This window comes from Sinocyclocheilus anshuiensis, unplaced genomic scaffold, assembly GCF_001515605.1.
Source record: "Sinocyclocheilus anshuiensis isolate Anshui unplaced genomic scaffold, SAMN03320099.WGS_v1.1 scaffold281, whole genome shotgun sequence".
Taxonomy (NCBI): Eukaryota; Metazoa; Chordata; class Actinopteri; order Cypriniformes; family Cyprinidae; genus Sinocyclocheilus; species Sinocyclocheilus anshuiensis.
In genome coordinates, this window is record NW_015540849.1 from 13,366 (window position 1) to 30,619 (window position 17,254).

At 38.5% G+C, this 17,254-nt stretch overlaps 1 protein-coding gene across 10 annotated transcripts in view; it reads right to left on the reverse strand.

Annotated features, from left to right (window-relative positions):
* Window positions 1–16,801, reverse strand: part of LOC107687653 (cohesin subunit SA-2-like) — a 20,044-nt gene extending 3,243 nt beyond the window's left edge. Inside the window, exons 1-33 of one of the 10 annotated variants that reach the window (XM_016485056.1) lie at window positions 16,576–16,801; window positions 15,831–15,915; window positions 15,389–15,464; window positions 14,623–14,757; window positions 14,275–14,371; window positions 14,114–14,190; window positions 13,803–14,007; window positions 10,992–11,143; window positions 10,834–10,907; window positions 10,616–10,739; window positions 10,421–10,519; window positions 10,225–10,304; window positions 10,040–10,147; window positions 9,765–9,873; window positions 9,367–9,484; window positions 9,169–9,272; window positions 7,595–7,687; window positions 7,202–7,291; window positions 6,790–6,993; window positions 6,642–6,712; window positions 6,374–6,461; window positions 5,297–5,377; window positions 5,123–5,215; window positions 4,862–5,033; window positions 3,974–4,101; window positions 3,790–3,891; window positions 3,561–3,709; window positions 3,224–3,352; window positions 2,189–2,394; window positions 1,850–2,069; window positions 1,655–1,747; window positions 785–911; window positions 485–562 (exon numbers count right to left, since the gene is read on the reverse strand). In XM_016485056.1, the coding sequence (XP_016340542.1) occupies window positions 485–562; window positions 785–911; window positions 1,655–1,747; window positions 1,850–2,069; window positions 2,189–2,394; window positions 3,224–3,352; window positions 3,561–3,709; window positions 3,790–3,891; window positions 3,974–4,101; window positions 4,862–5,033; window positions 5,123–5,215; window positions 5,297–5,377; window positions 6,374–6,461; window positions 6,642–6,712; window positions 6,790–6,993; window positions 7,202–7,291; window positions 7,595–7,687; window positions 9,169–9,272; window positions 9,367–9,484; window positions 9,765–9,873; window positions 10,040–10,147; window positions 10,225–10,304; window positions 10,421–10,519; window positions 10,616–10,739; window positions 10,834–10,907; window positions 10,992–11,143; window positions 13,803–14,007; window positions 14,114–14,190; window positions 14,275–14,371; window positions 14,623–14,757; window positions 15,389–15,464; window positions 15,831–15,868 (3,720 nt within the window). In that variant the 5' untranslated portion in view covers window positions 15,869–15,915; window positions 16,576–16,801. The other 9 variants (XM_016485058.1, XM_016485053.1, XM_016485054.1 and 6 more) reach the window with 9 other exon arrangements.
* Between the last annotated feature and the right edge of the window lie 453 nt (window positions 16,802–17,254).

Sequence of the window (17,254 nt, forward strand, 5' to 3'; positions counted from 1 at the left end):
AAATGTACAAAATATCTTCATGGAACATGATCTTTACTTAATATCCTAATGATTTTTGGCATAAAAGAAAAAAGATAATTTTAACCCATACAATGTTTTTTTGGCTATTGCTAAAAATATACCCAAGCTACTTAAGACTGGTTTTGCGGTCCAGGGTCACAAATCGTTATTGGCATGAATGGGTCTTTAGTGCTGTGTTCTTCCTTAGCATCTCATCTGTCAGTTTACAGCGACGAGTAAATGGACAGAGAGAACAATCAAACAAATTCGATTTTTGAAGTTCTGTGAAAAAAATAAAATTAAACAAAAACTGCCACAACGCTGCGCGGGTGCTTACTGGCACAAGATTAAAAAAAAAGCACATAATCCTCTGGTTCCTCCTTTAATGTAAATCTAAGGGATTTCTAACAAGCACATCTAATGAATAAATTATAAAGTGGATTAATAAATGAATGAATAAACAGGCAGATGAAAGAAGGCTTACAGAGTCATCCATGATGGAGGCAGGGTCAAAGTAGTCTGGTTTCAGCTCTGATCTCTCCTTGCGGTTTTTGGATGGAGGCTTCAGAAAAACAAAAAAGGTAAGGTTAAGTTAAAAACAATGACACACAAAATGTGTTTTCTCTCGACCTCGCATCCGAAGGAAACCGGATTAGATGGATTATGTGAAGATCTGAGCAATGCTATCATTGTGACTCTGCACCTGATTGAGTGACAGCGAATCTTTGCGTTAGAAAGGGTTTTCACTGGTTGATATTATGCTTTCCTGAGTTCTGATTCCTACCAGATCAATGTCCATGGTGTCGAAGTCCATGCCCTCGTTAAGGTCGTCCAGTCGTTCCTCTGATGACATCATCACATCCTCTACAATCGGTTCCTCATCATCCTCCATCAGCCCACTGCCACGCCGACTGGCAAACAAGCAAATGTTTAAAAAATTCAATATGAGTGCAAGAATGCAAACGACCATATGAGATTTTGAGGCCTGGTGACCACAATCAAAAATGTTCAAATCTCGTTACTGTGGCAGCCCTATTCAAAAACCATAAAACGGAGCAATGCTACTTTGTCAACAAAATAGCATTAAAATGCAAAAGGTGAAATTATATCAAATCACAAGTAATTGATAATCAGGCCAGAAAATCCATAAAGGTGCATCACTATGTGTATATACACTACCATTCAAAAGTCGGTAGGATTTTTTAAATGTTATTGAAATAAACCGCTTGCACTCAGCAAGTCAGCATTTACTTGATGAAAAATACAGTAATATTAAAAAATATATAGTAAACAATTTTTCTATTTGAATATATTTTAAATGATTAGCAGCGATTTTTTTCATTCTTCAATGTCACGTGATACTTTTAATACGCTCATTTGACACTCAAGAAACTGTTGTTATTATGAATGTCGAAAACAGCTTAATATTTTGGTGTAAACAGTTATACACGTTTTTAAGGATTCTTTGATGAATAGAAAGTTCAAAAGAACAACATTCAATTGAAACAGAAATCATTTTGTAACATTATAAATGTCTTCAATGTCACGTTTGATCAATTTACTGCATCATTGCTGAAAAAAAGTATTAATTTCTATATATAAAAAAAAAAAAAATCATACTGATCCCAATATATGTATGTAAATGTGTACTAACATGGTGTGCTGAATGTGGCCTCTCATCTTGCCGTACTGCAGGCTTGCTCTTTCCTGCTGCTGTTTCTGGGCCATCATCCACGTGACCTGAGAACTGAAAATAAAACAGCTCTCAATCAACTTTTTACTAATGAGAGTGTGTGTGTGTGTGTGTTAGAGACAGTATGTGGAAAAATTTTAGTGTTTGTGTGCTTACTTGTAGTCCATGTGTTGGTGCTGCGGCTGCAGAGGTGTGTGTGGCGTTTCGTTGCTCATGCTGTAAACTCCCATGTACCCCTGCTCAGGGCGGAGCTTCTTTGCATCCCGCAGGACAGTAGAGACGATGTGGGGTGATGACATCATTACAGGAGTGTGCGGGCCACTCTGCTCACAATTTACCCACATGCTCACATCACTGCTGCTACAGCTACTCTCCTCTGAGAGACAGACATAGAGAGAAGACAATGAAACAGGAAGTCAGTTTTACCCTAAAGATTATAGATTAATCTATAAAGATTATAATTAATCATATAATTACGATTCAATGCATATGTACCCTCGGGTAGTTTTCTCTTGCTGGCGGCAGGTGGTTTGCTCCTGCGACTGCGGGCGGAGCTCCTGCTGCTCATACCGCTGATGACAGACAGAGTGTCATCATCAGCGCCCGTCTGCAGAGAGTTACGGTAGGAGATGAGCGGTAACCAGCAGTCATCCCTCTGCAGGGCCATCTGAAAGGTCATAAACCGCTCTAGATACAGGTGCCTGATGGGAGAGATCGGAGGTCAAACAAAAAACATAAATATACTTCAATAGAGATACTAATTTAAAAGAAAGAACACCATTAACCTTCAGAGACCCAGTGTAACAGAATTTCAACATTTGTATTGCATTTTACAAATACGGGTAAAAACTACACATAACAGCAGCTGACACTGATATTTATCACAACAACAGCTTTGTTGGGGAAAAAATGCATATTATCTGCCAGAGTCACAAAAAATGCCACCAACATGCTGACACAGTTAACACATTTCAAACCAATTTATCTATTTAGAAAGTTAATTTTTTTTATTTATGTCTAGTGACGGGAAAAGGCTTACATGCCCTGAAAATTTAAACATACATACATTTAAAAACATTGTTCAAAGCATAGCAACAATGCAATGCTTGCATTAGGTGTCAAACTTTTTTCTACTGTTTTTACACAATGAAGCCTTTTTAATGAATGGTACAAAAAAAATCAGCCGTTTTCTGAGCTGTTTTGTTATTAATTTCTCATTGACAACAAAAACATGTTTTTTAAATATTTTAATTTATATACAGTATTTTAGTCAAATTTACTGGTTCAAATGTATTATTTTTCAAATACATTTGTGTGCTGGTTTTCACTTTAGTAAAAAAAAAAAAAAAAATGGGGAAATTTAGCAAAATGGCCAGTGTTTTGCAACCTTTATCCATATTACACCATATTACAATGCAAATAGTGCCTAAATGAAACTAATGGCTTCCAAAAAATACTGCATCATGAATATAAATACTTGGGTTTCTGAGGGATCTGAGACAGCAGGGATTCTCAATGTGAGTGTCTTACACAGTCTTCTTGTCCTGCCTCAGTAGTTTGGAGGAAAACTCACTGAGGATGTCAAGGAATGCAAGGTTGAGAGGAGGGCCGCCCTCCCCCTGTGGACTGGGTTCTTTAAAGGCAAATTCTATTCCATCCCTAAACACAGAAAACACACACTCTGTGACTAGACATATATTTGCCCCTTTTCCACTGAAATGGTTCTAATTTTAATGCTGGTGCCAGAATTCAATTCTGATATAATAGTTTTAAATACATAAGTGGCTGGAGCTCCCATCCAACGATTCGAGATCAAGAACCAGAACACAGCTGGGACTTTACAGCAACTGTGTTTACATTTTCTTACTTGTGGAGCATTGCAATGGCCTCTCTGGTTTTGATTTGATCGAGTCCAAACGTGAGTGAGAAGCGTCGGGCCAGTTCTTTAATCCCAAAGAATGCTGATGCGGACCGATCGAAGTTACAGCCCAGATCATTCAGCATCTCATTAAACAGCTGAAACACAAACATCACACTTCTGTTATTCAGTGTAGCTGGGAGAGCTGGTCTGAGTATGGAGAGAAGTGTTGCCTCACCTGCTGCAAGCTGAGGATCAGAGTCTTGGCACACTGAATCTGGTCGATCTGACGTGCTTTACTCATGGTCTCCTTAATGATATCACCGTAATCATTATAGTACTACACACAGACAGAGACAGGGAGTCAATGTAAGCATCAAGTAACAAACACAGAGGAATGTTACAACATAAATGAGACTCACTCTCATGTATTGTTTAAAGATATCTGCTCCTGTCTTCATCTCTACCACATTGTAGATGATTAATTTGCAGAAGGCGGCCAGTAAATTCCTGCGTCTGTGGAGCGCCTCAATCTTACCAGCCTCGTCATCTGCAAAACACAACCAAAAATGAATTGAATGAATTTGACTGGATAGTAAAAAAAAAGCAGTCAACAATTGTGCAGAATATAATAATGATAATAACTGTAATAATAATATACTGTAAAAAAAAAAGAAAGTAATTTAATTAACCAAACTTTTGACTGGTAGTGTGTTAAATTAAAATTATTTTTTTTTATTTATTTAATAGATTACTTCTCATCATAAAAGGTGCAGCATCTCATTTCTGTTCCAACAGCAGCATTGTTTCCTAAGAGGTTTCTTAAAGGGATAGTTCACCCAAAAATGAAAATTCTGTCACAATTTTCTCACCCTCATGTCATTTCAAACCCATAAGATTTTGGTTAATTTTCAAAACACAAATTAAGATGTTTTAAATGAAACCTGAGCGGTTTCTGTCCCTCCACTTAAAGTCCAGGTAACCAAAATTTAGAAGGTCTAAAAAGGTAACAAAGGCATCATAAAACAAGTCCATATGTATCCAATTCAAACAGTGTTTGATAAAACAGCAGTCCCACTCCAAACTCAAACCATTTGATGAGCCATATTGCTATGTCAGGCTGCTGAAACATTTATTTTGTGCTATTAGGCGTGTACAAATTACACAACTACACATTATAAGTCAACAGCTGATCTCGTCTCTGGAGCATAGACTGCATACTTGCTGTTATACACTCAAATTCACAGTAGTGTTCCTCACTGCCACCTTGAAGTGAATCAGAGCAGTCTTCTGTCCTATTTGTCATTTACCTGTGCTGCTGTCCTCGTCCTGGTCAACAAACACGTGATCATGGATGAAGTTGAGTAGTTCGCTCTGTAAGGATGCATCTGGACTGAACACCAAGGGCTCTAAAGCTTCCCGCCCCGACGCTACAATCTGATAACTGAAGATCAGGAGTGCATCGCAGAGAATGGTGAAGGCCTGCAACACACAATAACACACAGTTCATTTTCCCAGAATCACCTATACATTAAAGGATGTAGGGGCTTGGTGTGGCAGGTCAGACTCACCTGTTCTTTGACAACAGTGCTGATGCTATTCAGGTACCTCTGACACATCATACAGAAGGCTCTCACTTGTCTCCGCAACAGCACCATATCATCCTGAAACAGGACGAGAGTGTGACTAAACGCTCACAAATGACAGTCTCAACACAGGTCTGGGCGTGTATGTGTGTGTTGTACCTTACTGGCACTGCCCTCCGAGACCCTAGCCAAGTGCCAGAGTATGACATAGTGAGTGCACTGGAGTGCATGTGCCACGATCTATAAAGGCAAAACAAAACAATATAAATCAAACACATGGCCCACAGACCAAATATGGCCTGTAGAGAAGTGTAGTAGGGCCTGCTTTTAGAAAAAAAAAGAAGAATTGAATTCATTGACAATTAGTTTTAATTTAAGGGGCTTATCTGTACTGCTAGCTAAAAATAGAATATTATATTAATAAAAAAAATTGATTTGATGCTGTCTGTTACATTGTTTTGCAGGTCTAACTTTTTGTTAATGTTCTCTTGTTAATGTGCTCCATTTTATGCCATTACTGGTCATTAAGTTGGTTCTAGGGTTGTGACTGTGAGGAAATTTTTCCACCGGTTAATCGACGTGTGACAACACCAATAACACCGGTATCACCGTGGGGGCAGGGGTGTTCCCTCTTTTCCTCGCTTTCCTTTGCTTTTAAATAGCTTGCAAAAGCGGCGTGCGCATTTTACTTTCAACCAATTAAATAAGAAACGAATGTTTAAAAAACTTACAAAATCACCTCAGATAAACAACAGAAGTCAACAGGCTTTTCAAAATCCAAAATACTGCCAAACAGGCGCTTTTGCATTTCGTTTCGAAACTAAATCATCCGCGATCGTCTTGTCTGTCTCACCTCACTCTTCTTGTCAGTCAGCTCGACTCACTCTCCTCACTGGAGAAATTAAATCTGATCTGTGACTGATCTGAACGCGACTGTCGTTCGGCACGCTGCATTGAGCAGCCGCGTTCAGTTTTTAATTGTAGTGACTGTTCTTTTACTCAACTAAATGATTTTTATTACTATAAAAAAATCAAAACGACGGTGGGGGTCGGTGCCGCGGTGGGCAAGTGACGTAACCGGTGTTGCAGCTTAACAACGGTATCACCGTCAGCACCGTCTATCGCGGCAAGCCTAGTTGGTTCAGAACAACATTTCACTGCAGAAGAGCATGTATAAGGCATGCAACCCGGCCAGTGAACTAAAATGAGTTGAGCCCCTGGATCAGTAGTCAGTACCTGCTCAGACATATCTCCGTTTTGCAGGCCAGAGTTCAAAAGTTTGTAGTTGCTGGTGAAAAGGTCCCATTTAGTGAGGTCATGGGCACTGCAAGGAGCACAATCACAGGCACACACACGTGTTACGATGAAGAAAGTCCACTGGTCTATGAATGTGAACCTCACAAAACATGTACAGACGTATTTATTTAACTCCAAAATGTTTTTTTTTTAAATCTGTTTTAGGACCTTTGGAATTTCTCAGTTTTAGCGAAAAGTGTGTTCTTACTTGTGGAAGGCTGTGATTCTTTTGAGTGTTGACAAAACTTGATAGGCATCATCTTCATCAGGTTCTTCTCCCTTAAAGAAACAAAACCGTTAAAGTTGAAACTGGTGAAATCACAAAGAACAGTTACAGAGAAAATTACCACACACACCTCCTGCAGGACGTCCTCCAACAGACGGTGGAACTTGTCAATCTGTTCATCAATCATCTGGCTGCGGACAATATCTACACGGTTATAGATGGTGAATTCCTCATTGCACAGTGCATGGAATGTCATGGAACATGCCTCTAATACATCTGTGTCTGTGTGCTTCTCCACCACATCACGGACCTGGCGCAGCAAAGCATCCAGATGCTGCAGGACATCAGCGCAAGAATTACTTATAGAACTACTACAACAAAACATTAACTATCTATCATTTCTTGACTTTGTGTATTGATTCAAAAATATGTTACTACTATTGTAAACTTTCTTCATGTTAAAAGTTACTTTTATTTTATAAGCACAATATTTAGTGTACTATGTGGTACATTTTTTTTTTTTTTGGTATGTGAATAATTACCTTCTCCAGCCGACCAGTTGTGTAGATCTCTAGATCAAAATACTGAGGAAACTGCAACAGATTAGTGACCTTGTCTGGGTCCACTGAATACTGAGAAAGAGAGAGAGAAAGAAGTTTGAAAGAGTTTTTTCAGAAATCACTTGGTTACCATCCTTATTCAGATTACAATCACTTATTTGGAATATCTGTATGCAGTGAGTTTTGGGCCACTGCTTTATCCCCAAAAAGCCAAACAATATTGCAATGAAATTTTTCTTGCAATCCCAAAAACACACACAAAGTGTTGAGGATTAATGACTGCAATTTAAGTGATATTTACATTTACATAATTTAAATTTGTTTGTTATTCAACTGATGCATTACACACATCTGGAAAGGCACAGAATCACTCACTTTAGCCAGTAACAGAGGCAGAGCCACAGCAAATATTTCTGTGATCTTTGTTCGATCATCCAGCTGGGTTTTCTTTTCTTTAGCTGTTAGAACCTGTGCCAGAATAAGAAACAGCATACACATTTGAAGCAACATGAAAATGAGGAAATAATGACAGAATTTTTATTTATGGGTGGTTTAGAAAATTATTTGATCTATTTCCTTTAACATGATTTACATGATTTTCTGGATTGAAAATATTTGTGTGTGCACGAGTTACAGGTTTGGCTACGGTTTTGTGATAAGCAAAGTTTTGAAAATGTCTTCACAAATATAGTAAAAATGCCAAAAAAAGAACATGTGACAACATAAGTGGCCTCTCTATTTGCAAAGAACAATCGGCCAAATGTGTTTGCTTCAGAGTTGTAATGAAAGAAATAGCAACAGGTTTCTTCCATATTATGATGTACATCAGAGTGATCGGAACAGATTATCGAAAAATAATCAATATAGAACAGGGACTTGGTTCTATCCATCAGGTGGATGGAGGCAGATCTGAATGTGACCATTTAGCCAAGTGTACGAAACATGCATGGTTTAAGTGGACTAAATGATTAGAGAAGTCCAGCATACGTCACCAGAAAAAAGCAAGAAAAAAATGATTTAAAGGGGTCCTATTATGCTTTTTCACTTTTTTCATTTTAGTCAGTGTGTTGTGTGTATGTTTGGGCATAAATGCCGAACGGCGCTACCGGTGTGCTTACACTCATAGAAAATAATGTATTTGAATTTTAAAGATGTGGCACGACGTGACGCTGTGCTTCTCGTCTGGTGCGTAACCGCCTGAAACGCTGTTTTTTTCACCTCCGTGCCCAAACGTCTTTGTTTGGGCTTCCGAAAGCGGATGATGTCAGGAAACAGTGGTTGCAATTTATTTTTTAACTCTGTCCCTGCGCATTATCACCCCAGTTTGTTATTGTGTGCCGTACATTTTACTGAAGACAGCTTCCACAACATGAGGGCGTACAATGCCTGCCGGATTCGCCAAAAAGCTTTTGTTGAAAGACGGAGCAAGGGGCGTGGCAGTACTGAAACACCGTCTAAGCTGTTCGCCGCTCACAACACACTGGGACAGCTAACCAATCACAACACATTTTGTTTTTCGGAAGGCGGACCTTCATCAAAGTCGGAACTAATCGAGCCGTTTGTGCCAGGATGGGGAGAAAGGTATTTTAATAATGTAAATTATGTGAAAAATAATGTGTTTTTCGAACCACCAAGCATGAGAGCATGTTCTAGTACACCCCCAAAGCAAAATCAAGACTTTGTAAAAGAGCATAATAGGACCCCTTTAAATGAACCACATGCATGGACAAGTCATTCACCATAAGATCAATAACAGATTTCGAAAATAGATAGGGTGAATTTTTATTTCATGCCAAAATTTTATCCAGTAATAACTTTTTGGATTAGGTTCAGGGCCAGGAGCTTAAAAAAATATCACCTCTGTCTAAAAACGTTTGCATCTATGAGACATCCTCACTAATATGGCGAAACCAAAATGTTGATTGTGTGTGTGCATGTGTGTGTCTCACCCTTTTGCCAGGGCCTCGTCCGATGGGTGGGTGACACTCACAAGTCTGTCTGACAGCACAAAGCATGATCTCAATCAGAGCAGCTTCCTGAGCATCAGTGAGAGCTGAAACACACAAATCATGGTGTTTAAGTAGTTTAGGCAAGAATGACTTTTAGCCAAATTTTGATCCTGACACAAAAAACTGATAATCATGTACCCTCCTCTCCAGGGTAAGGTTCATCCAGCAGCAGGCTGATCATACTCTCCCAGTCCTTCAGCAGCTCTGACGCACAATCCCACAAGCTGTCCACCAGGTAGGCACCGTGCTCATGTAGCTAAAACACACAAACTTTCATGATATCTTAAAAAGCCAACCTACTGTCTCACAGTTTGTTCAGTTACTATTCAATTCAGAGGAATAAATTAGGCTAAATTCTTATTTTCCCTACTTTTTAAAATAACCTAACTGCCTTTGTCACAATTTGTTCTCATAGAATGCGCTGGAATCTCAGAGAAGGAAAACAGACACGTGAAATACTAGGACCTGCTCAGTCAAAATATTTCTATAACGAGACATTAAGAAGTGACATAGCACGCTGAGCACATCAAGCACACCTCACTCTCAAGAAAGAACAAGACAGTCGTTCTGATGAGGTTAGCATTCAAACAATGTCTGCCTCTCCTGGGCCGCCCCTCATCCTCTGGACCATGATGACTGAATAACCTGGGAACACAGCACCAGCATACATGCACAGTCTTAAGGGGAATCAGTCAGTCATGGTGAGTATCAGATGCATTATGGATAAGTAGTAATGTGGCAAATGTGTTTAATTACACTGGTATTTAATGAAGCACAGACTTGCTATGATACAAAAAAGTGTGACATTTACTTTTTGTAGAGAAACTCCCCTGCTGCCACGGCAACCGGTCGGTGGGCGGAGTAAACCAAGTGATAGACGCTCTCACAGTCTTCTGCCGTCAAAACCTCGTCATTACTCCTGTGTGCACAAACAAACACAATCACATAGTAAAAGGACACCTCTAAAAGAAAAGAAAGACTGAATGCTGAACTCACTGCAGGACCAGCGTCAGCAACTTAATGGCCTGAACGGCAACATCATATTCCTTATCCAGAGTCATGGACACAATTCGATCCTACAGAGACAAAGAATGAGAGAACTGTCGGTAGGAAAATACATTTTTCAGTGATAAATAGGAATCCACGCTTAGAGACGGTATTGCCATAGCAAGAGTCCTGGTGAAAGACTCACCTTGAAGCGGCTGGTGAAGAGTTCCAGTCTGGCATTGAGTTCTCTGCTATAATACAAACCCTGAACAGCAGTAAGACACTTCAGACGAACCTCACCTTGCTGGGGAATGAAAAATTATGTAAATGTATGAGACGTGAGATGCGGTAGGTTTGACCTGTATATAACAACCAATCTGTGTGAATGTGTTTGTGATACCTTATCATACATGGTCCAGCCCACGTACTTCAGGTAACTGTCATTAAGAAAAGCCTCACTGTACATCTTCATCCACATACCAATCTCTTCAATGCAGACAACCCTGATCTCAGCAATCACATCCCTGCACACAAATACAAGAGAAAAAGCAGCTCCTGCATAATTTTAAAATATGAATTTATTGACTCAGTCAGTCAAATTTTGGGATGTTTGCTTACCTGTATCTGTGGATGAATACTCCTTTAAAAATGGCATTCATCATGTTCTCAATCTCATCCTGGTTTTCCTGGAGCTAATAATTACAAAAGGACATGTTTGAATCAAGGTTTTTGAGTATATATATATGTGTATGTGTGTGCACGTGTGTGTGTATCACCTCCTTGCGTTTTTGCAGCAGGAGCTCCAGACGTTCATTGGCTCGTTTCCCAATACTCTTGTTGCGTTCTGTCTCGTATTGTCTTTGTGTGTTGTCCAAATTAATGCTCAAATTCAGAGCAACATTCACCAAAGCGGTCATCAGTTTCATGGCTGAAATACAGTGGAAGAAAAGGTCAGTGTATAATTCATACCTTTATCGATAAGAACACACTGATGGAAAACTGCATGACAAAATTCATGACACAACAATATGTTTATGCAGTAGAAGTAGTGTGGTAGTAGGGGTGGGCGATACACCGGTTGGCAAGATTAACCGTTTTCAAATATCATCTTTATCGCGGTCACTCACATGGCATTGCTGTGCTACGTGGTCATGAAAACGTATCGTTTGCATATGTTTTTAACCATTGCAGTTTAAAACAAGTGATTTTAAGCCGCTGAAAGCACAATCAGCAGCGAAAGAGAGCTCATTTAGGTGTATGTGCGTGCTGTCTGAGAGACTGTTTCTGAGCACTGTCAGAGAGGCGCGCGCACGTGAAGACAGTTAAGTTAGAGGTTAAATACACACACAATGTATGTGTCAAAATGCCCATTTTTGCAAGTATCCTCGTAAACACAGTAATTTAGGTCTTAAGTGAAAGCAAACAGCTGAGAAAGAAAACACATGTGTAGCAGTATATTGGATCCGGGCGCTGTCTGATCCATGAGCTGTTGTCAAACAACAAAAGAGAAAATCTTTCACTGCTCTTGTCTAAATCACTTTTGTAACTTTAATAATAAGAAATATATATTTAATTTACACTGTGCAGAATATGCAGTGTTTTTATACATTTGATTACTTTATACAATGAATGTAGCTTATTTCTTATTTATTTATAATTTAGGCTAGTATTAGCCTGGTGACAAGAATTATGAAATCTCTATGGTATCAAAACTTTTGATATCATAAAGACTATATCATGGTTATTGGTTAGGGTTGCAAAGGGGCGGAAAATTTCTGGTAAATTTCTGGAAACTTTCCATGGGAACTTCGTCTGGGGAATTTTGGAAATATTCCAAGTGTGAAACTTACTGGGAATTTATAGGAATTTACGGGAATTTGGGGGAATTAATTGGAAATTTGGGGAAATGTATAAAACTGTATCATATACAAACAAATATAAACATTTTGTTTGATCATAGGCTCACATGCATGCAAACTAATACAAATTTTAAAAAATGACTTTTAGATTTTTGGGGGGGAATCTATGATGCTTTTTTCAGGATTTATTGATAAATAAAAACTTATGAACAGTGTTCATTCAAAATAGAAATATTTTCTAACAATATAAGTCTTTACTTTACTACTTTACTATTGAATAAAAGTATTAAATTTTTTTTTTTTAAAAGAGAAAAGATACTGACCCCAAACTTTTGAATGGTAGTGTATTGTTAAAAAAGGATTTCTAATTTAAATAAATGCTGTTCTTCTTTTTTTTTTCTTTTCAAAGAATCCTGAAAAAAGAATCACAGGTAATAAAAAAAATATATAAGCAGCACAACTGTTTCCAAAATTGATAATAAATCAGCATATTAGAATGATTTCTGAAGAATCATGTGACACTGAAGACTGGAGTAATGATGTAAAATTCAGCTTTCCATCACAGATACACATTGTTTTAAAGTATATTAAAACAGAAAACCATTATTTTAAATTGTAATACCGGTAATACTGCCCAATATTACTGTTTTGTTCTGCATTTTTGATCAAATAAATGAAGCCTTGATGGCCAAAAGATATGTAATGTTTAAAAACATTAAAAATAGTAATGTGTCCAAAGTTTTGACCAGTACTGTACTTCTGTATGATAACAGAAAACTGGCTAGCAGAAAGAGCATCACAGCTTGAGCTAGCTAGCACATACCTCATAAATTGTCAATGAAATAGTGCTAACTCGCTTAGATTTTTCATATCTTGATTTACTGGCTAGCTAGCTACTGTATAAACACTTTTTGGCATTTACTAGTTAAACTTGAATCCCATAGGTCAAATATATTTAGAATATCAAAACTTAGATGTAGTCTTTGGGCTCAAATGCAGCAAGTGTGGCTTCAGAGAAAATGGAGGGGAATCCCCCTCTTAGGTGACTAAGGGGATTGTGTGTGGGGAAGGGTCATTTTTAGACTTCTGTTTTATTATTATCTCACCTAAATGTTTGTTCAGTCAGTGTATTTGCTTTTACAATTGTATAGTCTATTTTAGTTACACAGTATATTACACACAGCACAATGAAGTTTTAAACATAATTTTTTGTAATATTCATGTAATTTACATGAATACTTACCAAGATGGACATTTTGATATTTTGTGTGCAGGATTTAAGAAATTATCTGTTCATGTTATGTAGGAAAGCACAGTGCATGTAGGGGGTGTGGCCTCAATAGCCCTGCAATAAGCAGTGTGCTGTGTGCATGTGATTGAGCAGTGTTTGTTTAGGGTAGAAATTAAACTGAAATTGCATTAAATCAGGTTATTTTAACCAAGATTATGCTGCATGATTTTTTCTCAACTGCATTTAAGTTTCCAGTTCCTGCAATTTTGCAAATTTCCAGTTTATTCCCATTAATTCCCATATATTCCCTTTAATTCCCATGGAAAGTTTCCAGTCTTGAAAATTCCCGGATTTTTGCAACCCTAATCATGATATATATTGTTACCGTGAAATAAAATTACTCGTATCGTGATATAAGATTTTGGTCATATCGCCCACCCCTATGTTGTAGTATGTTATTCTGAACACTGCACAGTACCTAGCCCAAAGTCACCCACCTGCCAGGGTACTGGTGTGTCTGAACGCTCTGACCTGTGAGTCTGACAGGCCGGTGAGGAGAGAGATGACCATGTCCATCATGTACTCATCATAGATTATGCTGTACTGGCACTGTCGGACCAGGACCGCGATGAACTCACACAAGCTTAATTTAAACTTCTTCCACACCGGACCTGCCATTGCCAGCGGATAATCGCCACTGTCCTGAACACACACACTTTTTCCATATAGATTTACAGTATCTAATCTCCTCCATCCCATCATAGATTCTACCCATGGAAACGTCTGTGGTATAAACAGATTAACAAACCTCATCAAATTCTTCCGTCATTTTCCTGATGATCTCAGAATTCTGCATGTGCCGAAACATCTCGGAGCTCACCGCACCTATAACAAGCATACACATTCAATAAGACAAAATATAAGATTGAATTATGTAAACTTATTTACACCTAGAGAACACACACACACCTTTACAGCCAGAGCAGTGGATAAAGAAGTTGATGAGTTCCAGCAGGGCAGAGTCTCTGTTCGTCTTATAGGACTCAATCCAGTCATCAACCACTGGCTACAGAGAGAGACACAAAGTAAACACACACACACACACACACTCGCTCAGTTAAACCTTCTTTCCTGCACACACAGCCTACACAGAAAGCATTCACTGCAGTTAGACCTGGATATAATAACTAACCACACAAACTGCTGATTTACTCTGATACATCCGAGCACTTTGAGACAGAGAGCGTGTATGTCTGTGAATGAATACAGTCTGACAGATCAGCGTGTATCTGAAGTTGTTCGTGTGTATGCTGGTACCTGTGTGGCACTCTTGCCCAATTTGACAATCTCAAACAAACTGAGATTCTCCATGTTGTTCTCCTGATGGTGGCCATTTACCCGACCTCTCACCTCTGACCCCTTCAACTTGTCTCCAAGGGTCTTTTTCCCCTTCTAGACACAAATGGCAAAAAGCAAGAAAATTTTAATTAAACAAGCTTCTAAGGCTGCATGGCTCGAACTGTGATTTAAAAATCCCCATTGCAATTTAAAATGTGATTTAAAAAAAAAGCTTCAGGTACAAAATAAGGAATATCATTATTATTGCAATATTCACAGTAAAATTAATTTAAGAACAATAACAAGAAAAATATTACTATTTTACAGTACAACTGTTGTTAAACCATTAATGTTTTATTTCAGCAGAAAACCTCAGGGAGCCCTCAAATCTTCTTTTTTGTTAACAACAGCTGGTTTAAAGACAGTTGGTGCATATTGCATTCCCAAACGCGCATTATAAGCTACCCAAACTGAAAGCTCATGCGGAGATGATTTTTTGTAGAGCAGTATTTTCTGCAAACCACTCATGAGCTGCAGATTTGTAAAAAAAAAAAAAATGCTGCACTTCACTGAAACACAACGCATTTATTTATTTAAATCAAATCGCACTAAACCATATAGCAGTTTCGCTTTTATGTGATTAATCGCGCAGCTTTACTCATATCTGTTTAACAGTATTTTTGAAAGCTGATTGTGTGATAAAAGAGCTGAATGCCTTTCTACAAGATCACTGTCTGATAGGTACCTTTCCTTTCCCAGATTTGCCATTCCGACCCTCGAGATCTTCAAGATCAGTGTCCGAGAGCCGAGAGTATCCTTCCCTAAACAAACAAAATGCACCAGTGATTAGAGCAGTGTGTATGTGGAGTATTTCAGGTGTATGTATTTTACAGGTGTTCTCATTTATAGTTGGTTTTTACAGAGCTCTAACAAGAGGTCAGATGTGTTTTGTGTGCATACAGGGCTGAAACTCCAAGATATAGTTTAATGAGCTGTTTTCCTACAAACATAAACACAGTGTTGTTTTAGGTAGGCAAGCACACAGCACACAGTAAGCAAGTTGTAGCAGATGCTGGACTTCTTGTTAAATGTGCCCATGATGCCCATAAATGCTGAACAGTTAGGTTTGGAGACACAGACAGTGTCTGGCTGGAGGAGGAGTAAGTTAGTTTGTGTCTGGTACTTACTGATGGAAGTCTGTTTGAATGTCCTTAGCTGCTATCATTTTGTCAACATCTTCTGTTTCTTCTGGAGTTTATAAGTGTCCCCACACTGCAGTAGACAGACAGACCCACACAGCTGAAAAACACACGCTGCAGCATAAACAAACTAAACATATTTGCATATGAAAACAACAAGCACATGTAACAACCATAACGATTAATGATGCAGTTACTGAATGAGGTTATTCACGCGCGCCTGTCTGTGTGAAGGACGGGTGTATATTTGTATGACTTTAATAATATATATCAAACACCTGCTGTCAAAAAACATTACTGTACTCAAAATCGAACCATAAAACACTGGATAAACTCCATTAATCACACAAAATCTCTATGTATTCGTGTAACGTGTGAAAGTTTTTTAATTGTGTTTTTAATGTTGAGTTTGATTTCCGTAAACGCGGGCTAGCATGCTAACATGCTAACGGGCCTCCAGCTCCTCTAACAGTCATTAAAACCGCCCCAAACCCACCAAAACAATGTAAAACTCACTGCAAAACCCCATTACAACTTTACATTTCTTTCATACGACGCACATTAGTGTTTCATTCATTCTCACTATTCAAACTATTTGCCCAAACTGTCTTGACATATCAACGACTCTGAGAAACGAATCTCCCGAACGAAGTCACAGGAAATTTTTTTTTTTTTTCCTAAAATCACGGATATTTATGAAGATCGGCCGCCATTTCCTTCCTCACCAGCTCACCTCCCTCAGCGTGAGTCCAGCAGCATCAAACCCGCCCAGAACTGCTGCCGCCGCACGGTACCGAACCGGACCCGGAGCTCCGTGGTTAAGACATTAAAACATGTTCAAAGTAGAACTGGCTCTGTGGCTCAGTTCTGTTTGTGTTTCAGAGCTAGAAGAGGCAGTTTGCTGCTGTGGGCGGACAGGAGTAAAAAATACAGCCTCGAGAAACCCAAAACACACTTATTACGCGTCCACACACACACACATATCATGGGACTAGCACTGCTAATTTCTGCGCAATTGTTTTGTTTACAATGGTTGTATATTGAATTGAAAATACATTAGTTCTAAATCACAATTTATTTACAAACAAATAAAAGAGAAGGATGAATTCATATCAGCCAGATTTGAGGACATAAAAACAGTTTTTTTTTCTGTCAGCCATTTCAAATGAAATGGAGGAGTTCAAGAAGAATAGATCACACTTTGACAAATGAACAGCTCTAATAGAAAAGGGTTAAACGTCCGGGTCTCGGATGGAAGAATTCAGCAATAACAAAGTACAGAAAGCAAGGGTTGACAGATAAATAAGGAGAGAAATAGCTCTGTGTGCCTAATTTGGAAAATGTAGCTTTTTTTTTTAAATGAGAGTGATTAATTATACTTGTAACTAAGTGGACGTTTTGTTTTAATACAC